This window comes from Sturnus vulgaris, chromosome 29 (genome assembly GCF_052056855.1).
Source record: "Sturnus vulgaris isolate bStuVul1 chromosome 29, bStuVul1.hap1, whole genome shotgun sequence".
Lineage (NCBI taxonomy): Eukaryota > Metazoa > Chordata > Aves > Passeriformes > Sturnidae > Sturnus > Sturnus vulgaris.
This window is the reverse complement of record NC_142271.1, coordinates 1,293,317-1,317,597: the sequence shown is the minus strand read 5'-3', so window position 1 is coordinate 1,317,597 and position 24,281 is coordinate 1,293,317. Positions and strand designations below refer to the sequence as shown.

General features: G+C 50.4%; 1 protein-coding gene and 1 non-coding gene across 2 annotated transcripts in view; both read left to right on the top strand.

Moving 5' to 3' along the window:
• LGR6 (leucine rich repeat containing G protein-coupled receptor 6) overlaps positions 1-24,281 on the top strand; it is a 95,958-nt gene that overhangs the window by 68,307 nt on the left and 3,370 nt on the right. The window contains exons 7-16 of the mRNA XM_014872627.2: positions 777-848; positions 2,640-2,711; positions 3,984-4,052; positions 5,332-5,403; positions 8,445-8,510; positions 10,615-10,686; positions 13,410-13,481; positions 14,168-14,293; positions 17,943-18,103; positions 23,562-23,642. Coding sequence (XP_014728113.2) covers positions 777-848; positions 2,640-2,711; positions 3,984-4,052; positions 5,332-5,403; positions 8,445-8,510; positions 10,615-10,686; positions 13,410-13,481; positions 14,168-14,293; positions 17,943-18,103; positions 23,562-23,642 — 863 coding nt within the window. The remainder of the gene's footprint in view (positions 1-776; positions 849-2,639; positions 2,712-3,983; positions 4,053-5,331; positions 5,404-8,444; positions 8,511-10,614; positions 10,687-13,409; positions 13,482-14,167; positions 14,294-17,942; positions 18,104-23,561; positions 23,643-24,281) is intronic.
• On the top strand, positions 17,587-17,690 carry LOC148220921 (U6 spliceosomal RNA). Its single transcript, XR_015808781.1, has one exon. It is a non-coding gene; the product is annotated as a U6 spliceosomal RNA (small nuclear RNA).

Sequence of the window (24,281 nt, the reverse complement as noted above, 5' to 3'; positions counted from 1 at the left end):
AAGCAGCTGCTCTCGTGTTTCTGGGAGCCTTAGAGTAAAAATCTGACACTTCTTTTTTCTTTACTAGAACAATTCTCATGCGATTTCTCTGTTCAGCCCAGATATCATCATTATTCTCACTTTCAAAATGAGAATAAGATCCTTGGTCCCCTTTGAGATGGCTTTTGAAATGCCTGTCACAAAAGAAGAGGCAAATTCCAAACAGTCATCAACTAATCAGCTGCTCAGACTCCTCTGGGATAAACAACCTGGGCATCAGCCAGAGCTTCTTCTTAGTCCTGGACACAGGAACCTGTGGCTGCCTTTGCTGTACAAGGGGTCAGACTGTGGCCACAGAGCTCTCTTCTGCTGCAAATAGAAATTTTCTCAAGCTCAACCAAAAATGTCACAGCTAGAGCTATAAATCCTTTAAAGTCATGTGGGGTGATAATTCCTGGCACACTTTGGTTGGCAGCTGAGGAGCTGTAGCAGAAACCATCCATAAAAATTGTAGTTCCTGGAGGACAGAAGATTTTGTATTTGGCTTATTTCTGTTTTTTGACCTGTAAAGTGTTAAACCTTGTACCCTCAGTGGAGTTGGTGGAGTCACATTTGGAGCACCCAGAGTAAATGAAGTGAATTTTGTCCTGCCAAACCACAGACCTTGTTCACCTGCTGGGATGCTGCTGCACCTGGGAAGGAGCCTGTATCTCCTATTTGATGTATATCTTGAAAGCTCTCTGGCTTTAAAAATGTTAAAGAAAGAAAGTCAATTTAATTTTTGTTTCTCCCAACAGTGGTTTTCATAACAACAACATCAAAGCTATTCCAGAGAACGCATTCGTTGGGAATCCCCTCCTCCAAACAATGTAAGAAAATTCAATAATGTTTCTTACAACTTTATATTGTCCAGAAAGGGACATTTCTTGATGTCTTTAGTTGGGATTTCTCACAGTGGTCAAATGACAACAATCTAATATTTGCTATCCATGTGCCAAAGCAGACTGAAATTGCTTCTTCTCAGCTCCTTCTCAGAATGGATGTGGGTTCTCCTTTCCCTGCAGCCCAGGCTGATAGCAAGGAAGGCAGAGAATCCAGGTGGTCTGCATGAAAACCACCTAAGCCCCGGCTGACATGTGCTGATGTTTATTCCTTGTGTGCAGGAAAGCTGCTGGCCAGCCACAGCCACAGCAGCAGAACGTGTCACAGAGCTGGGACCCCAGAGCCCTGTGCCTGCCCTGAGCTGGGGACACAGAGCTCTGCACACAAACACGCCCAGCTCTCAGGGTGTTTTTGGATACTTCCTTGAACCACACAGATATTGAAAATTGTGGCGAGTGACAAAAGCTCTGCTCGTCCAAACTGGACTTAAATTATAGAAATACCAATATCTGGAAAGCCATGGTGACACTGGCTGAAAGCATTCCCTGCTGCAGCCAGAGCAGCCAGCCTCATCCCCACCTCCCTTGGGCAGCACCACAGGGTGATGAAGGGGGCCCAGACACCCACAATGTTCATCTCTCATTGCATCTGCCCATCCAAGTCTTTCACAGTCAGTGGGGTGCAAAGTGCTTCTTGTAGGAGGTGACAGCTCCTGCCATGTCTCACTGGGTCCTAGAAGAGCTCACTTCTCTCCACTGACTGGGACAAGTTGTAGCAGTGGTGTGGGGGCTTTGCACCACTTAATTAGCGATTTGTTTTAGTTTCATTTGCCTTCACTCAGAGCTGGGATTGACAGAAACACGATGGAAATGTATTTTCTCGTGTTTGGGCTTGGTTGTTTATTAAATTTTAGAAAAGAAAGTACAGAGCATTCGACAGCACTTCGAGCTACTTGCTAGAAGCGAGGAAAAATGGCAACAGATGCAGCTCCTCGAGGCTTCTTAAAACTAAACAGTTCAATAGAGAAGTAACACTTATTTATTCTTTTGACTTAATGACTAGATTCTCATGGCTTTTAGAGTGACACTGACTGACCAACCAGAAACTACTACTTGAAAACTATGAAGAAGAAGGAAAAAGGAAGATGAACAAAGAAAGAGATAACGTTCAAAATTTTCCATGTTGTCTCATACTTATTACTATACTATAAAAATCTCAAATTTTAAATCCACCACCATGTGAAAACACACACTTCTAATTCACTACACACTCGTGATTTTTTATTTATTTATTTATTTTTTTATTTTATTTTATTTTATTTATTTATTTTATTACTCATCTTTAGAAGCTTTCTCTAAGGCTTCAGGTCAAAAGCAGTGTTCTCCAGGGGGTCAGAGATCACAGAAAGCTTAAAAACCCAGGTTTCTGGGACCTAACAAGAAGTGGGAAAGGTGCTGGTGCTGTGTGTGAGACCACAGAAGGTGTCCTCCAGTGCAAGGTGTTTCTCAGTGGGACTGGAGAAGGGCTTTACACCTTCCCAGCCCCTCTGGTTCAGCAGGACCCAAGGGGCCCATTCAGAGCAGCAGGAGGACTCAGTTGTCCCAATGCCCAGCTGGAGCAGGCCAGTGGGACAGCCTGTGCTTTTCTGGGAACAAGAGTTCCTCAGCACTGCAGCACCTCCTGCATGGCTTGCTGCTGGAGCTCTGACACTCTTCACCTGTAACAGCATCTTCTCTTTGTGTGAGCACACTCTGACCCCTTCCTCTTTCCCATTGCAGCCATTTTTATGACAATCCCATCCAGTTTGTTGGACAGTCTGCTTTCCAGTACTTGCCAAAGCTCCACACTCTGTAAGTTCACCAAGCACATCCCCAGAGAGGTAACACCCAAGCTCCAAGCCCCGTGTGCCCACCTTTGTGGCCTCCCCCACCTCGGTTTTTTCAAGAGCCCCTGTGCCAATAGAGGACCATGAAACCACTCTGTTGCCCACCCCCCAAAGGTGTAAACACTGCAGATGTTTTCTTCTGAGGAAGGGTAACTTTGAAAAGGCCATTTTGGAGGCAGCCACTAATTTCTCCTCCCCATACAGCTGACAGGCACTGAGGCCTTGCAGGGTCTCATAAGTGCCACAGCTTATAATTGCCCAAACAGAAGGACACTGAAGGCATCTGCCTTCCTCCACAAGCTGGAGAAGTGGAGGAACACATCCCAGCACCATGGCACAAATGATATTACTGGGCAGCCAGCAGTGGCAGTGCTTCCTGCTCCAGGGCCACCAGCACAGCCTGGGCACCACCTCAACCACAGCAGCTTCCCCACGCTGGCTTTTCAGCCAACCTGTTGTGGCACAGCACTAAAAATACTGAGGCAGAGGCAACCTCATAAATCTCTATTTACAAGCCTCACCCAGGCACATAAAATAAATCATTCAAATAGCCCTGCATTCTTTAGATCCAAATGCATAGACCCGGGGAGGCTTGGGTGGGATGCCCTGCTTACATTCCCCGTGGTAATTGTTTGGGGTTTTTTTATTTAATTTGGGTAGAGATCTTGCCAAGAATTTCAGTGGCTGGGAGAGGCTCTGAGCTTGCCAAGTCTCCTTGCACAGAAGTGCCCAGCTCCATCTCGCTGTATCTGCACAGCACGAGGTGTCTGCTCCAGCCCCAGGGACACGCTGGATCTGGGCCTTGAGCACATCTGGCTGTGAGGAAGCAGATTTGCCACCATGGCCGATGGCTCTGGAACCTTGATTTCCTATTAATACTATTAATAAAGGGATGATGAAGTGCAGAAGGGGCCATCTTCAAGATGCTCTCACCCTAGACACTTAAATCTCCATTTCCTGATGCTTTCATAGCCACCTGAGATGCCTTTAAGGAAGTTCAGCACAATGGGCTGTTTCTGCAAGGGTCACTGCAGACCAGCTCTGCTGGCTCTGGAGGGTCCCCAGTTCTCAGCCCCCTCTCTAAGACTCGTGGGTATTTTATGGGCTGGGATCTGCAGTCATTCCTGACCTCCAGTGCAGGAGGAGATGTGTGGGGCACCTGTGTGCACAGGGAGGAACCTTGGGCAGCTGCACTTGCCTCCCCTGCCCACCTCACTTCACCCTTGTTTCTCTGCAGGTCGCTCAATGGAGCCACAGACATCAGGGAATTCCCGGACCTCAAAGGCACCACCAGCCTAGAAGTTTTGTGAGTGGCACCTCTCTCCCTTTTACCCTGCTAGCTGTGCTCTTCCTCCTCCAAGGCGGTCCAGGCTGTTTCAGTGAGGAAACCTCCCCAGTGCTGTGCAGTATTCAGCTCTGCCTCTCACCCTTCTGCTTGGTTTCACTCCTGTGGCTCCTGAACGCAGCTTTCCTCCCTGTGAGTGGCTCTCTTGGTACTCTTGAGTGTGCTCCAGTCTTTTTTTTGGTTGGTCGGTTGGTTGGTTTTTTCTTCCTTCCCTTCTGCATCTGTGAAGGAGTGAACTCTGAGTGCAGTGTCCCTGCTGTGCCCATACTGGAGGCAGCACCGTGGTGCAGTTCAGGAATCATCCGAGCCAGGCTGGGGCTCCTGGGTCCCCTCCTCACCCCCTCAGGAGAGCAAGGCCTTGGAGGACACTGGTCCCCATGCTGAGCCCAAACTGGGAGCATCCCTGGCCAGGGGGTGGCCTGGCCATGCTTGTCTTGGGGACACAGGGACACAGGGACACGGGGATGCGGGGACAAGGGGACACGGGGACACAGGGACACAGGGACACAGGGACACAGGGACACGGGGACACAGGAACACAGGGACACAGGGACACAGGGACACAGGGACACGAGGACACAGGGACACAGGGACACGGGGACACGGGGACACGGGGACACGGGGACACAGGGACACAGGGACACAGGGACACGGGGACACGGGGACACGGGGACACAGGGACACGGGGACACGGGGACACAGGGACACAGGGACACAGGGACACGGGGACACGGGGACACAGGGACACATGGACACAGGGACACGGGGACATGGGAACACAGGGATACAAGGACACGGGGACACAGGGACACAGGGACACGGGGACACGGGGACATGGGAACACAGGGATACAAGGACACGGGGACACAGGGACACACCGTCCATTCCTCATACAGAGGTTCCTGAGGCAGTCCTGGCTCCAGCCTGGGCAATGGGATCAGAGACAGCAGGGCATGCTGTAGATGGCACTGCCACCTGCCCCAGCAAGGCCGAGGCCAGCTGTGAATTCAGTACCCAGCAGTGGCCCAGAACTCTTCATAGGCACACTCACCTTAGCCAGGCACAGCAGCAGTGCCTGTTTACAAAACTGCCAGGCAGATTTTTATCCTCTCCAGGTATTTTATTGTCCTACTGATATTGTCTCCTGCCACTGTCTGGGACTGGCAGCTGGGCTTCTGGGTCACAGAGTCTGGGTGCTGGCTGTCAGCAGCACCATTTCTTGTCTCCTCCATCCCTCTAGGACCCTGACCCGGGCAGGAATCCATTTCCTCCCCAGAAGGATGTGCCAGCAGCTGCCCAGCCTCCGAGTCCTGTGAGTAACCTGTGTCTCTGTCCTGCCTGCTCCTTTAGAAACGCCCTCAGGAGCAGGGCTTTCCTTTTGTCTAGCTCAGGGAAAGGACCAGCTATGGGAGACCATCCTGTGGTTCTTGCTCCCATCACCTTTTCCATGCAGAAATCACCACCTTCTTATTCACTACACTGAGCTCTTGCTTGTTTTTCAACTCCATCCCAGCATGATGCTCTGGTGTCAGGGCTGTATCAGGCACTCCTTGCTCTGCACCAGGAGGAATTGCCCATGCAAGGGGCACAGAGAGGGCACCAAAGGAGATGGGTAAGAATGGCCACAGCATTTCACAGCTCCCAGCTCTGCTAAGCTCTTAGCCCAAAAAGGGGGAAATCACCTTCACCCTCTGCCCCAGCCTTGGCTTATTGCAGTTGGAGCTCCAGCAAGTGTCATCATCTGGAGGAAGGATCCTCTTCATATCCCAGGAGGGATCAGGTCTGACCTGATGGAGACCTGTGAGGCCACAGGGCTGCATTTCTTCACATGGGGCAGCACAGACAGACCAGGTCTCTGTTTCTTTGGCTCTGCCTGCTTAGCCAGGCCCTGAATGATGTTGGGGTGCCATGCTTTCTCCTTTAGCTTGGTACATGATGAAATCAACATCTCAGAAGGGTTCTGCATCATCTCAGGAATCACACCCCTAGCTCCTGAGATCCCCAACTATGTTTGCAGTCAAAGACATCCTCAGGAAATGAGTCATGAGCCAGATTTATACAAGTTTGCAGCCTTAGGGCAGCAACAGGCTTGCCTCTCATCAGTCTTTATACAAGCAAGCTGAAAAAGAAAACAAGTTTGTTCCAGGAAAGCAACAGGAGTGAATTCTTGATCACAGAAATTGGAAACAAGAGTAAAACATAAAAATAAAAGAAGACAATTTTTAACTTAGGAGATTATAGGCTTTTGGTTCCAGATGTCCCTGTAGGGAAGATCTCTCATCTTTAAACATCTGGACCAATTCAATGGATGACTTGCTGTGAAAGTGCAGCCTTTGGACTGGCCCAGGCTGCTGGGTCCCAGACCTCTGTTTATGTTCTCAAGTTATCAGACTGCAAACCCTCATAGCAGAGCCTGTTCTTTGTGCCTACCCCCCATGTGGGAGAGTTTGATTGGGACACACCACCTTGTTCCTTGCTCTTGTTCCTCTTTCCTAGTGAACTTTCCTGACATTAATTGCATTGCTTTCAGGGTTTGGAGAGAGAGTATGTGCATGTTTACATCTCTCTTGCCCTTGAAATACTTTGGCCCCCCTGATCCCCACAGACTCAGTGGTTGGTCTCTGCCTGTCCCTTGGCAGCCGTAGGAGCTGTGACTGTGACACATCTCACCATAGATGGCACAGTTAAAGCTGCAATTCTGGCCCCACACCACGGTGTGGATTCTCTGCAAGGATCCTGCACAGGGACTGCAGAGCCCCTGCAGGGGCAGAGGGTCACAGCCATCCTGGGATGCCACCCGTGCTGAGCCCAGCACACACAGGCAGGGCAGCCTTTGGCATCAACCTGGCATCATCCTGCTGCTTTCATCCAGAGCTCCTGCTCAGGGCACAGATTTCCTGTAACCATGGTACACCCTGAGGTGTAAAGGACTCTCAAGGATCTTTGAGTCCAGCTCCTGGCCCTGCATAGAACACCCCAACCATCCTACCCTGTGCCTGAGACAGTTGTCCAAATGCTCCTTGAGCCCTGGAAGATTTGACTTTCTTCTCAAGCAGAAATAGGTGACACTCCCCTGAGCAGAGCTGAAATCCCTTTGCTGCCATCACACCTTCATCCTGATGTGTTCCTGACAGAGCACGAGTGACTGAGGCTGCTCTGTTTGTAAATTCTGAGCTGCACCTGGTTCTCCTCACTCTGCAGGAACCAGAAATAACTCCTGGGGGTGGTGCTGCCCCATCACTGTTAGCTAAGCTACAGCCCTGCCAAGCCCAATGGATTGACACAGGGACCAGGGAAAAGTGACTGATGCTAAGGCTCTTTCTCCATCCTGACAGCCTCCAGAGCCCAGCACAAACCTTTTGCTTGCTTTTCCCTCCCTCCTCTCCACCACGGAAAACTGGTCGTGTGTGGGTTGGCAAAAAAAATAATAATAATTGAAATATTTTAGGAGCAATCTATTGGCAGAAAGATGGAAACCAAGTTTGGAAAGTCGGCAGAGAAACCACATACAAAACTTTACCCTGGGGCAAATTTCCCTTGAACAACCACAAATCCAGTTTCTGCTGGTGGGGGAAAGAGCTAGGTTTAAACATTGCTCCTTACCCAGCCTGTTTCAGCTTCAATAAATTCTCATTAAGCTGTGCCAGGGTGGGTTTTCCTCTGACTATCAAGCCACTCTACTCTAGATGCTGACATGACATGGGCCATGAATCAGTGGGAAGAGGAGTTTGCTGCAAACTGCTTTTGACTGACAGCACTTGAAAGAACAAGGACCAGAGGTTTTCAAAGTCTGTAATGTCCTGAACCAAATCCCTGCCAATGCCACGACCCCTTCCCTAACCTTGGGAGAAAGCCAGGGAAGGCTGAATGGGGAGCAGGCAACGGGCAGTGGAGTTGCTGTGCCAGGAGGGAGAAGCTGGCTGGTCAAAACCTCCCCAGGCTCTGCAGGCACATCTGCAGCTTCTGCGAGCTCTGGCAGAAATCTCTCTGTGCTGTGCCCACAGAAAGCAGGGCTGTGCATGGCACGGGAGGTTCCACAGCTGGCTTGAGGCTGGGGAGGACAAGCCCACCCCAGCTGTACCCCAGCTCCACTCACAGGCTGTGCTGGGGGAGCTGGGCTAGGCTGGGCTGGGCTGGGGTGGGTAAATCCTGGGGCAACCCTCACCTTGCACAGAGACACCCAGAGCCAGCATCAGCGCAGGCTGGAGATCCCACTCACTGGGCTTCCCAAAAGTGGAGCTGTGCAGAATGAGGGGAGGGCACCTCGCTCTCCAGCAGCACCTGCCTTCCCAGGGAGGGCTCAGGGCACTGCCTGTGATGTCCCAACATCCCTGTGCTCTCCTCTCCCTGCAGAGAGCTGTCACACAACCAAATCGAAGAGCTGCCCAGTTTCCATCGGTGCCAGCAGCTGGAGGAGCTGTGAGTATGGAGATGTCCGTGTTTGTGCTGTGCTCTGGGGGAAAAGGGCTGCTTTGAGGGGAGGGGCAGTTCCCACTCAGAGAGACCCCTAAGCACTGGGAAAGTTGGGCATTAGAACTCACTGACTGGAGTGCAAATGGAATCAGAGCTCCACTCCTTGCCCCTGTGCACATACAGAATAAAAATACATTCCCTGTGCATAGGAGCTTAATTCAGGCAGGTCCTTTCAGAGGTCCCAGACACTTCAACAGAAGTAGGACAGGACAGCACTGAATTCACTTCACTAACTCCAGTCCCACTGTGAGCTAAGCAATGTGATAGGGTTTGTATCCACCATAAATGTCTTCTGCTTCAAGGAGGGGCCCCATGGGCACAAAGCAGCTCTTATCCAGCCTGCCCAGGGCCAGTCCCTCCTGACAGAAGGGGGATTCTCTCCTCAGATGTAGCTCTTGCACTGGGTCCTCTCCAGGCCCTGGGAGGCGCTGCTGCTGCTCTGAGACAAAGTTATTCACATTCAGCTCAGTGTCTGGAGATCTGGTCCCACACTTCAAATAGAACAGAAGTTCTTGGCCTTTTTGAGAAAAACTGGTAAATAAAATTAAGATAGACTCCATGATTTTTTACAGAATTCTGCTACCTGGAAGAACAGATGTATGGGAGCAGCATCCCCATTAAAAAGCCCACAGGAGAGGTTATCCCTGCTCTCTGTAGCACCCCAGCCTGCACAGTCAGACCAGCTCATCCAGCCTTAGCAAACTGGACATTAGAACACTGTGAAACTACATAGAAACAAGATTACACCAGCCCCTGATGCCTTTTATGGCAGCTGTGAGAGTACCCCCAGGAAAACATCTGAAAAAAATAGAAAGTACGCCAAAATAAGGCAAATGTTCCGAATTTCAAACCTGTAGTTTCACACATTCTGCCTAAGTTTCTTCTTACAAAATTTTATAATATTCCAAATTAATATAATATGCTTAATATGAAATATAAATATTAATATAAAATCACATTTAATCCCAGTTTCTGGCTAATGAAGTCAAATAGATTATACCTATATACCTTAAATGAATATTTTTTATGATTTTTTTTTAAATTAAGTGACCAAAATGAGTATTTGGTCCCTTAACTCCAAAGTTCTTGTCCTGTAAGCCCCACTAAGCATCAGCATTCCTGATGGTTTGGAACAAGTCTGGTGGTGCCTGGTGGTACAACCTGGCACACAAAGAGCTCAGATGTGCCCTCGCCCTGCTGGAAGTGTGGCTGTGCAGACCTTTACCTGCACCACACAGGTGATTCCTCACAGCTAAACACCCTTAAATTATTATTGGGCCTTGCTCCAATACCTCTTCTGCCCAAACTCCACCTCTTCCAATCAGTGAGACCTCCAAATTTGTGCCCAGATCTTCCAGTTCCACATGAAATCTTGGCTAGAGGTGGGAGTATTGCCAGCCTGGGTACCTGGGGCACCAAGGAGCAGCTCAAGTGCCCAGCTTTGAAACAGGAGCATCTGGCCAAGTACCAGCTGGGACATTACAGCCAGCACGTGGGGGTCCTTGAGTGAGAGGAGCAAATATCATTTGTGACTCTACAGGCAGGTGAACAACCTGAGAAATGCCCAGGGAGCTGCTGTAGCTGGAGCACCAGGCAGAGGCTGTCTCCCCTTGCAGAAGGTCACAGATGGGGGGACACTGCTTCTGCAGGTCTGGGAATTCATGATGGGCATTCTGCAGGAATCTTAATAAGTATTCACCACTGGTTCACACTAGGGAAAACAAAACTGAGGAACTGAACCTTTCCCACAGGGTGCATGTTCTGAGCATCCAGGATGTCTCTTGAGGATGTGGGGAGTGTGTAGGTCAGACAGCAGAGTCTGTGTGAACTCTCACCCTGCACTTTCCCCTTCCCCAGGGGATGAAGGAGTGGAAAGGAGATGTGGCTTTGACATGTTTTGCTGCTCATCCTGTTTAACTCTTGGAATAAGAGTAGGTCTCCCAAGCACAGCAACTTCCACTGTGCCAGTCTGCTGCACTGGAACAAAGCTCTCCATAACACAGGAATGCTGCCTTCAGCTCTCTTCTCAAACCAGGTTCTGTTTTTCCAGTGGTCTCCAGCACAACAAGATCCACGAGATTCGAGCAGACACCTTTGTGCAGCTGCTGGCCCTGCGCTCCATGCAAGTATTGTCTGCCAGGGCAGCAGCTGGGGTCGTGCTGGGGAGGGGGCACTGTGAACCCACATGGGCTGGGGGAAGTTCCCAACCCGCCTCTGTCTCTGCTGGGAGGCTTTTGGCTTTTCTGTTCTGCCTTAGAAAAGAAGTGGTCACAAACCATTCTTTTGGCTTCCCCTGTGCCTGCAGACCCCTCTCCTCACCTGCCCCCTCGTGCCCACACCCCACGTGCTCTCACCACGCTTTGCAGCTCTGCCAAGTGTCTTGGTTTGAAAGACAGGTGTCTGCCAAGAAAGGCAGGAGCCTCTCTTGAAATGGAGAATGTAAATCCCCTCCTTCCAAATTATTATAATTTTGAAATTAAGGGGCTCTCAGGTAAAGATATGGGAATAGGAATAACAGTTCTTTACTAGGAAAATTAAAATAAAAATACAGTAATGCAAAACAACAGAACACTGACAGAGTCAGAATACACCCTGACACCCCATCAGTCAGTCAGGGGTTGGTGCAGTCCCATTCCATGGTGGCTGCATCCTCCTGCAGTGACAGATGTGGTTCTGCTGGAGCAGGGCTCCTGCACAAGGTGCAGTTTTCCTCCAAAGCTCCAGGGATGATGTGGAAGGCTCTGGTTTTCCTCTGGGATCCAGTGGGAAAAGGCTGCTCTGCTATTCCAAATCTCAGCTTTGATCTGGGTAGGAAATGCTTGGCTCCTGCCCTGGCTGGAGCATCTCCCATGGGATGATGGAATTTGATCAGCCCTGCCCTGGGACTGCATGGCCATGAACAGGAGAGATCTCCTGGAGGGAGGATGGGCTGTGGAGGAGATAGAGAACACTGCAACAGCTGGTTTATCAGATGGTGATAGAATACAAACTTTTGGTTATATCCTGTATTGCAACCCAAGACATCAAGACAGAGCCCACATCACAGAGAGGCCTCCTGCATGCCAGGAGGAACTCAGGGCAGGGATTTACCCCAGTGGACCTCAGTGCCAGCACCCCCTGTCCTACCCAGGCTGGTCTTGAGCCACCTGGAACACCCATGCAGAGCATCCTGTTTGGTTTGAAAGTTCCTCCCACAACTCCAAAGCTCGTGTTCACATACCAAGTGCACCCAAGCATGAACTTCCCACACAGAGTGACCTCCTGAGTGCTTGGCACCTTGGGGAGCTGGTAAGCCCCTGGAGGGCACAACTGGCTCTGACATCTGGGAAGAGCCCTGACAGTCTTTATTTGCTGTTCTGTTAGGAAGTGAACTAAATCACACAAAATCTTTTCCCGTGCTGCAGCAATGTGAGAGCCATTTAACAGCCCAGCATTCCTGGGGTCCCGTGAGTGTCACCACAGTTACAACTGCCCAGGAACACTGAGGTGTGACAGGGGACACTGAGACACTCAGGGAAACATGAGCATGCTGCCCTGTAATGGGGTGGTGCTTTGCACCACTTAATTAGTGGCTTGTCTCAGTCTCTTCTGTCTTCAGTAAGAGCCAGGATTAAAAAACACACGAAGGAAATGAATTTTCTCAGGTTTGGGCTTGGTTGTTTAGTAAATCTTATCAAAAGTACAGAAAGTTCAGCAACACTTCTAGCCACCAGTTAGAAGCAAGCAAAATGGAGAGAGATCCAGCTGCTACAAGCTCTCTTAAAGCTCAACAGTCCAATAGAGAAATAACACCTGTATTATTTATACTTCTAACTCAATAACCAAACTCCTGTGACCCTCAGTGCAGCACTAACTGTCCAACCAGAAACTACTACCTGAAATCATGAAGAAGAAAGATGAGCACCAAAAGAAACACCACCCAAAATCCTCCATCTTGTCCCATGCCTATTACTATATTATAAAAAACTCAAATTCCAAACCCTTCACCATGTGAAAGCACAGACTTCTATTTAACTACACACCTGGGATTTTAACTTCATCACTCAAATTTGGAAGCCTTCTCCAAGGCCTCAGGTTTAAAGCAGTGTTCTCCAGGGGGTCAGTGCTAGAAAGCACAGAAAGCTCAAAAAAAACCCAGGTTTGTGGGATCCAGCACTGCCCCAGCCCAGCCACACACACACAGCTGAGCAGGCTCTGGCATGGCCTTTGGGTATGTTCTGCTCCCTGTGGAAAGGCTTCATCCCACCCAATGTCACACACATCTGAGCAGGTATCTTGGCTCCTGTAGAGATGAAGGTTGTCCTGTAGTCAGCCTTAGGGCCAGAAATGTGTCCCCATTTGCTGGTTTCCTCTGCACTGGTGACAGAGGGAGTGGAGGCCCCTCACTTGGATGGAGGCAGAGCTTATTGAGGGGACTCAGTGAATCCAAAGCACCTGTACATGGCAAGAGACATTCTAAAATCACCTTCCCCAGACCCCTGGTCCTATCTGGCCTTGCTGCACCCAGCACTGACTGCACTGGGGATGCTCTGGCACTAAGGCACGTTGGCAAAAAATTCCCAAATTTACAGAAATTAAGCTAGAAAAGAACCTTTTCCATTGATCCTTTCCCATTGGTCTCATCAGAGGAGCTCCAGCAAGGCCAACTCTTGTGCCCTCTGTTAGAAATCACCTATATACAGAGCCAGACTTGTCTGTGGGGAGCTGCAGTGGGACAGAAATTGCTGCTGACCAAGGGGCTACAGATCCCACATGTGCTCCCACCACAGCCCTTGGCCAGGCCAGTGTCAGCAGCTTCAGTGCCCTGCTCTGCTCTCTTCTTACTGCTGTGTCCTTGCCTTGCAGAGACCTGAGTTGGAATTACATCCAGTTTATTCACCCAGAGGCCTTTGTGACCCTGCACTCCCTCACCAAGCTGTAAGTTGCAGGGATATTTCTCTCACACTGGATAGGAGGTATGTGAGGGCCTCAGACTGATTCCCTGGGCTACCAGAACACCTGGGATATAGATGTTGGAAGACTGATGTGTTGAGGTGCATGTCTCAGCACTGATGTGGACAGAACAAATCCCAAGGTTTCCTGTTAATACTATTAATAAAGGGATGATGAAGTGCAGAAGGGGCCATCTTCAAGATGCTCTCACCCTAGACACTTAAATCTCCATTTCCTGATGCTTTCATAGCCACCTGAGGTGCCTTTAAGGAAGTTCAGCACAATGGGCTGTTTCTGCAAGGGTCACTGCAGACCAGCTCTGCTGGCTCTGGAGGGTCCCCAGTTCTCAGCCCCCTCTCTAAGACTCGTGGGTATTTTATGGGCTGGGATCTGCAGTCATTCCTGACCTCCAGTGCAGGAGGAGATGTGTGGGGCACCTGTGTGCACAGGGAGATACCAGCCAGTGCTTCCAGCATGGCCACTAACCCCAGTCTCTCATTTTCCCAAGGACTGCAGGGTTTATCTGCAGAGGCTCCTGGCCCCAGTGCACACCCAGCCCCATTTCAGCATCACATCAAGGGAGCAGTTGAGGCAGTGCCCTCAGCTTGGCTGAGATACCCCTGGCACCAGAGCCCTGACCTTGGTCTCCCTCTCTGCTTTCCCCTCACCAGGGACTTGACTGACAACCAGCTGGTCACGCTGCCCCTGGATGGTTTGGCTGGACTGACACATCTGAAGCTCCAAGGCAACCCAGCTCTCTCTGAGCCCTTCACCAAGGAGAGCTTCCCCAAAATGAGGTACTTGGAGCGTTGGCTCTTTCAGTTCTGGTGTTCAGCACAGCTTGTATTTGCTAACAGCACTCACCCTCCTGCTCTCCTTGCCCATCTCATGCTTTCTCCATGCTCCAGCCCCGTGGGTAGAGGAAGATCCATCTGCTGCTAACACATCTCATCTTTAATATGTTCCACGGGAGAGCAGTGATGTGCTCCCAGGCCACCACCCCCACCCCAAACACACACACACAAGTGGAAAGGATGGAACTGGCCCAGCTCAGGGCTCCTCTCAATGGAAAACATTCCCAGAAGCAGTCCTACCTAATGACATCCAGGTTTTCTTCCATAAACTCTGCTTGTGTGGCCGTGTCTTGTCTGTTATGGATTAATGAGGAGCCTGAAGGGATCAAACTGATCAAGAAGAGGCTGCAAAAGGCTCAGAGCAGAGTGCTGTGCTGCAGGCTCAGACTTTCCTGGCACTCCTTGGCTCCTGGGTCTCAGTGTGGCACCTGCCCTTTTAGATACCCATGGTCCAGAGAACACAAATTCCTCTCAGATGCAGTCACCTCTTGCTTGGGTGTCCCAGGGAGTTCCCTTCTAGCCAAGAATGCATGAGCTGATGCTCCCACTCATCCAGAATGGGTTCCCAAAGCTGGAGCTTCTCCAGGTTACACACAGGGCTGGGGCCACAGGTCACTGCAACAACACAGGGCTTAATAGCTCAGGCCTGAGGAAAAGTGTGGAGCTCTCCCTTCAGGCTGCCTCATCAGTGGTGCCTGCAGAGCTCTCTCTTCTGACTTTTTTAACTCATAGCTGGGATCTGCTGCATGACTGGTTTCCAAATGGCAGGGCATTCTAGAAGCTTCTGGAGGTTTTTCTACACCCAAAGTCATAGAACGATAGAATGGTGTGGGTTTGTTTAAAAGAAACATTAAAGCCCATCCCATTCCACCCCTTGCTATGGGCAGGGACAACTTCCACTATCCCAGGTTGCTCCAAGCCCTGTCCAACCTGGCCTTGGGCACTTCCAGGGATGGGGCAGCCACAGCTGCTCTGGGCACCCTGTGCCAGGGCCTGCCCACCCTCACAGCCAAGAATTTTTTCCCAATATCCCATCAAAGCCTGCCCTTTCCAGTAAGAAATTAGGATTCCTGGTCATGTTCCTCCAGACTCTTGTCCAACGTTCCTCTCCAGCTTTCTTCACAGAACCACAGAATCAGAGAATCATTAATGTTGGAAGAGACCTCTGAGATAATCGAGTCCAACCTGTGCCCAATCCCCACCTTGTCACCCAGCCCAGAGCACTCAGTGCCACATCCAATTGTTCCCTGAACTCCTCCCGGGATGGGGACTCCACCACCTCCCTGGGCAGCCCCTTCCAATGTCTAACAAGCTCTTCCTTGAAGAAATTCCTCCTGATTCTAACATGAGTCTCCCCTGGTGTGGTTTGAGGCCATTTCCTCTCTCCCTGCCCCTAGTGCCTGGGAGAAGAGACCAGTCCCCACCTTGTTAAATCAGTTGTGGGGAGTGGGAAGGTCCCTGCTGATAAGGGGGAGCTTCCTTTTCTCCAGGCTGAGGCCCCTCAGCCACTGACCATATGATTTACTCTCCAGATCCTTCCCCAGCTCCATTTCCCTTTTCTGGACTGGCTCCAGCCCCTCAGTGTCTTCCTTGAAGTGAGGGGTCCAGAACTGGACACAGGACTCAAGCTCACAAGTGCCAAGGAAGGGCTTTAGGCCCTGGAAGGGGCTCTGAGCTCTCCCTGGAGCCTTCTCCTCTCCAGGTGAACACCCCCAGCCCTCCCAGCCTGGCTCAGAGCAGAGGGGCTCCAGCCCTGGAGCATCTCCATGAGCTCCTCCAGACCCACTCCAACAGGTCCCTTGTGCAGGCTGGGTCAAGTTCAGCACTTCCAGGGTGTTTCTCCTCTAAATTAGTTCCATTGGCATCTCTTGAGCTGGTTTGGATTTGTACCAGGGGAGCTGAGCCTGCAGCAGTGCTTCAGTGAACCATGCCAGGCAATGGACCCATTAACATTCCCTAAATTTTGGGGTACTGCCATTAAATAGCCTTACTCTCGAGGCACATGTCTGGAGGAGTCATCTGAGAGCAGTTCTCAGCCTTGCTGGGAGGATCTGCACCTCCCTACCACCTCTCAATAATAGGATCTTATTTGGAGCTTATAACAGGAAATGAGCTTGTACACAGAGTTTCCAGACCCTCCCGGGGCTCAGCCAGAAATGTTTGAGAACATAAAACAAAAGCATATTTTTAGAATATAGAGTTTTACCATATTTACTGATCTTGTCAGAGGACCTTAATTGTCTGGAAAACCTGGGGTTCCTTTGCCTTCATCAGCAGTCTCCCTGACTTCCAGCAAAGCCAAAAATGCAGCTGCTGACAGCTTGGTATTGCATCCAGATGATGCTCAGCTGCTGTTGAATTAACCTTGTAATACATGCTATAATTAGCAACTAACAAATCAACTTTCAAGTAGAAATCAGACATTTTAAAATAACTTGCTTCACTTGGGAGACCTGAGAATTCCCTGCCTGAGCTGGGACTCCTGGAAATGGAGTTTGAAAGTGACCTCAATAACAAGCAAGGGGAGCCTTGCTCTAGGGAAGCTTCTCCCCTTGAAAGAAAGAAAGGATGCCTGGAAAAACGTGGCCTTGGGGTAAAAATTGAAGATGGTACATTGCACATTGGAAAGAGGGGCTGGTTTATTCTGAGGAGAACAGCAGAAGAGTTTTTAGGTGTGTGTGGTTTAGGAATAGTATTCTCCAATTTAGTATTCCTGCTAAAACCATGCACCACTCACTCCTCCCCAACTGGAGGCACAAAAGACCAAGATCACGGGTTGAGATAAGAACAATTTACTGAAAACAGCAATGAGATAAGACACGACTGTAACAGCAACAATATTAATAACAAAAAGTGTAAGAAAAAAAGTTATTTGCATGGAAAGCCCCCAATAACAAACAAATATCAAATGGCTCCCTCATCAGATTTTCTCCTTTCCCCCAGCAATGAGTAAGATGGCACAGAATAACCTCTGGGTCCTGGTCATGCTCCCTCACACCTACTGCAAAAATTAACCCTGTTCTGGCTGGAACCAGGACAAGGAACTGGGAACTTTAGAGCAGTTTCCAAACTTGGTGTTTGACAACATTCCATTCACTGACAGAGTCATAAGCACCAAAAGTGGGTGAGTGCAGAGACACCATGGGCTGTCCTGGGTCCACCCCCTGTCCTACACGGAGTCATTCACCAAAGCAAAGTCCTCTCCACTGTACCCATCACCATACAGACCAGCCTTTGTCATGTCAGCAGCACAGGTACCAAAACTGGAATGATACAGAGAAGATCAGCATGGCCCCTGCACAGGGACATCACAGAGATTCGTGGAGTTTTCCGTATTTTTTTGACTCTGAGGTTAGCTCAGCTGGTTAGAGCACAGTTCAATACATGGTGGGTGTGATCCCTGTGGGGGCCTTTCACTTCAGAGCTGGACATGATGATCCTTGTGGGTCCCTTCCACCTCAGAATATTTTGTGACTCTGTATGGGTGAGTTTCATCTTTGAACAACTGAGGGAACGAAGCAAAAAGTGCAAAGCAATGGAGAGTCAGGTCATGGAGAGGACACACCCTAAAGTTCTGCTTTCCTCCGTGCAGAGTCCTGGAGGTGCCGTACGCCTACCAGTGCTGTGCCTACGGGAGCTGCAGCAGCTTCTTCAGGGTGTCCAGCCAGTGGGAGGCAGAAGACATGAGCCCTGAGGAGGAGGATCCCCACAAGAGAACCTTGGAACTGTTCCCGGGTCACGCTGACAACCACTGTGAGTAAGCAGGGCTGAATGGTGATGGGTCCCTGGGCAGGGCTGTGAGCTCGGGTGCAGTCCTGCATTTGTCAGAGGTGACATCTGCCTCAGGGAGGGCAGGCTGAGCCTTCTTCAACACAGGTGGCCCAATGCTTTGGACAGGCTTTGTTTGGTGACCCTGCATGGAAGAAAGAGCAGATCTGGCACAGCCAAACCTTCACAATGTACCCAAAGGACCTGGCAGCCCTCCACAACATGGACATGTTTGCTGGCTGTGGAGGGAGAGTGCTTGATGGTGGCTGAGGCTACCTGGGACAACTGGGCTTGGTCCTTTGACTTCTGGGCAATGTGGAGCATTTGGCAGGACATCATCAGTCTCTGTTCTTACATCATCTAGAGGAAGGACCCTGGGATTAATCTGAGTAAGAGAATGAGCTCAAAGAGCTGGAATATCCTGCTGAGTGGAGATACAGAGACCTGTATGTGTGCTGTTTTTGTGCACACCCCTGGTGTTACAGAGAAGGTCAGGGTTAGGTGTGACAGCAGGACATGTTTGGGGAGCACAGCACAGGCGCTGGCCAAGGCAGGGAAGAAGGAGCTCCATGGTCACTTTCTGACCAAGAGTCAGTTTGTTCTGTGCTCCAAAGTGCAGCTCTGCACAGAATGCATGTGGCCAGTTCCAGGAGGCCAGCAGAGAGTGCAGGGCATCCCTGCATTCCCAGCACAGCAGCACAAGGCTGGTGTGATCCCTCTGCAAGAGAATCTCAGAATAACATAAAGGAAAACATGAACCTTTCCTTCCTCTGTAACTGCTGGAGAGTGCAAACAGCATTTCAGGACACAGCCTGGATGCTGATTCTATTTATATATTTGTGTAAATACAGTGCACTTCCAAGGTCTGAGACATCCTGTGGGCAATTCCACATGGTAGATGGAAAGAGGAGTGTGCCCCTGGAGAGCCCCTGACCCACCTGCTCTCAGAGCACTGAGCATCCAGCCAAAGCAGGGGTTTTCTGTGTCCTCCCACACCCTGAGCAGGCAGGACTGGAGGCAGACACAGACCCAGAGCTGCTGGACGCTGTGTTATGGGCAGGGTGACCAAGACACTTTGTGACACAGCCAGCAAGTGACCCACAAGCCCTGTGCTCTTGCTCCTGCACTGATCCTTCACAGCCTTAGAACAAACTTTAGACGTGCAAAGAGTCCAGCCAGAGGGTAGCAAATGTGATTCCTACTGGCATGATGTGGCTCCAGGATGCCTGGTAGACTCGCTGGTAACACTGGCCAGACACTTCAGAGGAGTCATGTTACAGTCGTTGCTTCAGGCTTTTTTTCTGAGCCAGGTCACTTTTTCCGTCATTAATGCAGCCCATACTGCAGCAGTCCTAGTGCAGATAGTTGTAGGGTTTGAACAGCAAATTATAGCATTTGTGGAAAGATCTAGTTTGTGACAAGGGGCCACAGACCTGCTTTTGCTCGGTACCAAAGTCTTTGATGTCCCAAAGGATGCTCTCACCTGGCCCTGTCAGCAGACCAAAAGTTAGCACAGGGTCCCAGGCCTCCAGGCCAGTCTCAGCCTCAGGAATGGTGTGTTCATGAGATGCTGGGACCAGGGGAATGCTGACTGATTCTAAGACATGCCAAATGAGACTATTTGCAGCTCGTAAAGGCTCCCATTTTCAGATGTTAAAGCATTGGATCTGTTTTGAAATATCAAAGCACAGAGGTGCAAATGTAAAATGCACAGGAACATCATTCCTTATGATGTGCAGCTTTTGCAGATGACATTCCAGACCTCCAGCAACAGGGTCTGCTCTTGCTCATAAGGGTTTGGGGATATTGCTGTTTTACTTAATTAATCACTGCTTTATTTCTGTTCCCTGTGCTTCCTTTCTGACAGCCACTGGTGGTATTTAGCTGGGTTATATGAACCTTGTAACACTTTCTCATTAAAGAGGATAAAAGCTCCCAAACATTCCTTTCATGCAAGAGGGAAAGTGGTCTGCTGAAGAGAAGATACCTCAGGGCTGTGTCGCAGCAGGGTCCAGCCAGGCTTGTCAGGGCACTCAGATGCTGTGGGAGAGCAGCAGGGAGGGACAGGGAGCACTTCCAGCCAGCTCTGTCCTCTCAGACAGAGACTCTCAGACTGTATTTCTTCCAGTCCTTCCCAAACGAGTCCAGAGAACCCCAGGCTGGGCCGTGAAAGGCAGCTTGTCCCAGACAGCCTTGTAAGGACACGAAATAGCTCACAATGCCCAGCCTTGCCCTGCCTGCCTACAGCCTCTCCTGCTCCCACATCCAGCACCCATCCTGCAGCCAAGCCCAGCACCCGAGGGATCACCTGACTCCAGACACAGAGCACACAGACCCCAGGGCCAGAGCAGCTCTTCTTCATCTTTCCAGAGTCCTGGGTGTCTGGGAACACCCCCTGCATCACCTGAATATGTCCATTCACATCGGAGTAACATCCACCTGAGGCTCAGAGTACTGTGGTCGGTGCACGTCTCATCATTCAGTCACCTTGACAAAATGGATATTTAAGGTCTCACATCCAGCACTTTCAATGTTTGGGATATCATAGAATTCTAGAATTGTTTGGGTTTGGGAAGTACTTTGAAGCTCTTCTCCTTGCCCCCTGCCATGTGCAGAGACACCTTCCACTACCCAAGGTGGCTCCAAGCCCCATCCAGCCTGGCCTTGAGCACTTCCAGGGATGGGGCAGCCACAGCTGCTCTCCAGCTCTCTTCAGCCCCTTTAAACACTGGAAGTCTCTAAATCCTGGGGCCTTCTCTCCTTCAGGCTGGGCAATCCCAGTTGTCTCAGCCTCTTTGATTACAACTGGCAGTGTTTAGCAGACACCCCCTGCCCCAAGTCTGTCCCCTGTGGCTGAGCAGGAGCCCAAAGATGGCTCGGGGGCCTGTCACCAGGACAGCCCCCAGCAGCCCCCAACAGTGGCTGCAGAGGAGGGCAGGGAAAGTGCCCTGGGGCACTCCCATCACCATCCCAGCACCTCCCTTTGGGACCTCTGGTTTGAGGATAGAGGATAGAAAGGGATGTATTCACTTACGAGCATGTGTTTGCAATGATGGAACAAAGCTATGGGAAGTGAGAAGGGAGCACATGTGTAGGGTTATCCTGGGCACTGGGACATGATTCCCCCAGCACCAGCACCTCCAGCAGCTTGTAAAGTTACTGATGAACTTCTGCAACCCCTGGCAAACTCTGCAGGGTCCTTAGAGATACTCTGCTGTCATTCAAGAAAGCTCAGGACCCAAACCAGGACTGCCCAGGCCCCTTGCAGCCACCCATGCCAAGGAGAGGGCAGGGCCCTCAAAGCCCAGGGACTGCCCTGGCTGAGACAGACAGGACAGAGAGAACAAGCAGACAGCACTAAGGGGAAAAAGCATTCTGTGTTTTCTGTTCTACCCCTTCCCCAGCAATTCTGCTCCTCTTCCTCTCACTTGGCTTTTGGTACAGGCAGCTCCTTTCTCATGGACAGGGCCTTATTGCCAGAGTGGGTTTTCCCCATAAGACCTCAGAAAGTGGAAGCACCTCAGCAAAATTCAAATAAATAACAGTTTCTTCAAAATCAATGCAGCCTGCCTGGCTAGGACACAACAGCCATTTTCCTTTCTCCACAGTTTCCAGGCTGGAGAGGGACTGGTTTCCAGCAGAGAGAGGTGCATTTTTCACTTTGAATCCCACTGTGCTGACTAAGGACTGCTTTGTAATTCCCAGCAGGCTCAGTAGTCCAGGCAAAACAAAAGATCACTCCTCACTGCATGAAAATGTTCAACCTGGGCTTAAAACCAGGCTTTGAGGAGAAAATGGATGGCACAGGTTACACTTTCCAAGGGCTGGGTCTCAGCAGAGCACAGAAGGAGCAAGCCTGTGTCTGTTTTATTCGGGTACTGTGACTGCACATCACAGCCTCGGCACTGTGGCTGGAAAAGACACTGGAGATTTATAAGACTATAAAATACAAGGATGAAATATTTTTCCATCCCGCTGTGAGTGTTTCCTTGCCAGGCTCCAGAGCAGCAGTAATATTTCAATTCTTACACAGACAGATTTTTTAAATGACCCTTTTTTCCAAACTCCCCGAAGCTGAGAAAGTCATGAAGCTTGTCAGGAGGCACTAAAGATAGCACGTTATTTGTCATCATCCTTTAATCAAATAGTCCCAGTCACATTTTCAAACACAGGCAGGGAGATTAGCTCATGAGAGGCATCACCTGTAAACAGATTAGACATGTAAATCCCACTCAGGTCAGCCTTATCTTCCGTGCTGTGGAAATTTGCCTTCCTGGCAGTGTCTAAGCTGCCAGGTGCACACCTGGGCTCCAGCATCAGTCCATTCATCCAAGAGAGAGTTCATCCCACAGTCCCAGATCCAGCTCTCTGGCTACCAGGCTGTAGCAAGAACAAAACCACATCCTTTTCCTTTCCTCCTGCTGGCAGAAAACCCTCCCGAGATCTCCAGTGGGAGCTGAAGGCTGTGCTGGTGCCATGGGTGGGAACAGGGCAGCAGGACAGCAGCTCTCCTCACTGTGTCCCAGTGCTGCCAGCCAGCAGGACTTTGGGAACAGGAACAAGGAACAAAGCAGAAAAGCACATTGTGGATTAGACTGAGAGGACACCGTTCACCCTGGGGACAACCTACACTGAAAACACAGCTGAGGGCTTGGCTCCATTCCCTTCCAGCAGCTTCTTCTTCTGCCTGACCCTCAGCAAGCCCCAGCCTGGCTCAGGGTGCAGCTGCCAGCATGACAGAGATGCTGGTGCAGGGCTGGGCCAAAACCCCATGGATGCAGAATCTGCAACCACAGGCAGCCAGTCTGTCCTCAGAAATCCTGGGAATATCCACGATTAAAAACAAGGTGCCACGGCCCCAAGATTTTACAGGGCATAAAACAGAGCAATAAATGTTGTGTTCCCTTGTCTCTTTGCTGCTGAACTGTTTGGTGGTGGCTGCTGATGAAAAATTTGTGCTGCAAGAAGAGGCTGATGGCTCCCTCTGAACAAAGCCCCAAAATCCCTGTTGATGAGCAAATATTGGACAAGGCCTGCCCAGAAAGCTCCCACAGAGAAGATGCATTTGAAGGCTTTGTGTTCTGTACCCACACAGGCTGGAGTATTTCTTTACTTTTTATTTAATAAAGAGTGCTGGGAGAAGAGAACCACAATCACACAGCTCTGGGATCTGGGGCTCTTATACTTCAAATGTTGGGAGTAACCTAAAAACAGAGGGGTTGGCTGCACTGCAACCCACCAACATTTACAAGATCTTCTCCCTCTACAGCAGTGACTGTAGGGGACAAACTGTACACCAGCAGCCTCTTTGAAATTGCAGGCTGGGAACTGACTGGGAAGGTCTTTGTGGAGGACAGGCAGCAGCAAAAGCTCCTGGCCCAGTTAGCTCTGATGGTTCTGCTTGCTCCTATCTGAGCACCGTTTCTTGTTCTCTCCTCCCCAGATGACCTAGATGCAGATGATCTTCAGCTGGACCTCGAGGAATCGAAGCTGCACCCCACTATTCAGTGCACACCAAGCCCCGGTGAGCAGCCAGGGAAACCCTTTGAACAGAATTGGGATCCTCTGAGCTTCTCCAAATCCCCAGGATCCCCCAATACCTTTCAGATCAGAAGCCTGATGGGTTGGGCTTAGGCCAAATGGGTGCAGGTGAGGAGTTTCCTTCTCCCCCTCTAGGAGGGGAGGCCCAGGTCAGGATAAGCCTGATCAGGATCCCCAGGTATCACAGCTCCTCCACCCTGCTGCACTCAGACCTGGCTCTCCTGCTCCCTTGCATGACTTACACTTGGCTTTGTCTCAGCCAGCCTGGAATATTGCAAGGCAGGGCCCTGTCCCTGATGCCCTGATCATACCTATGGCACTGCAGACTGCAGGGCCACTTTGCTCTATTTCCTGGGGAAGGGACAGCAGGGAGGCACTGGACTGCACATGCTGGTTGGGGCTCAAGGAGGTTGCTCTCTGATTTTGAGCCTGTTCATAGCTCAGTGGGGTCCTACAAGCACACCTGGAGGCTGGAGTGGTCTGGTTCCAGCCAGCCTGCTGTGGGACACTGGCAGGGACAGAGTTTTTACTTGTTCCACTGAATTTGTTGCAAAAGGAACAAGATTTCAGCTGAGGGCATGTCCTGCTGCCTGACACTCTGAGCTTCACTTCCTTTGAGATG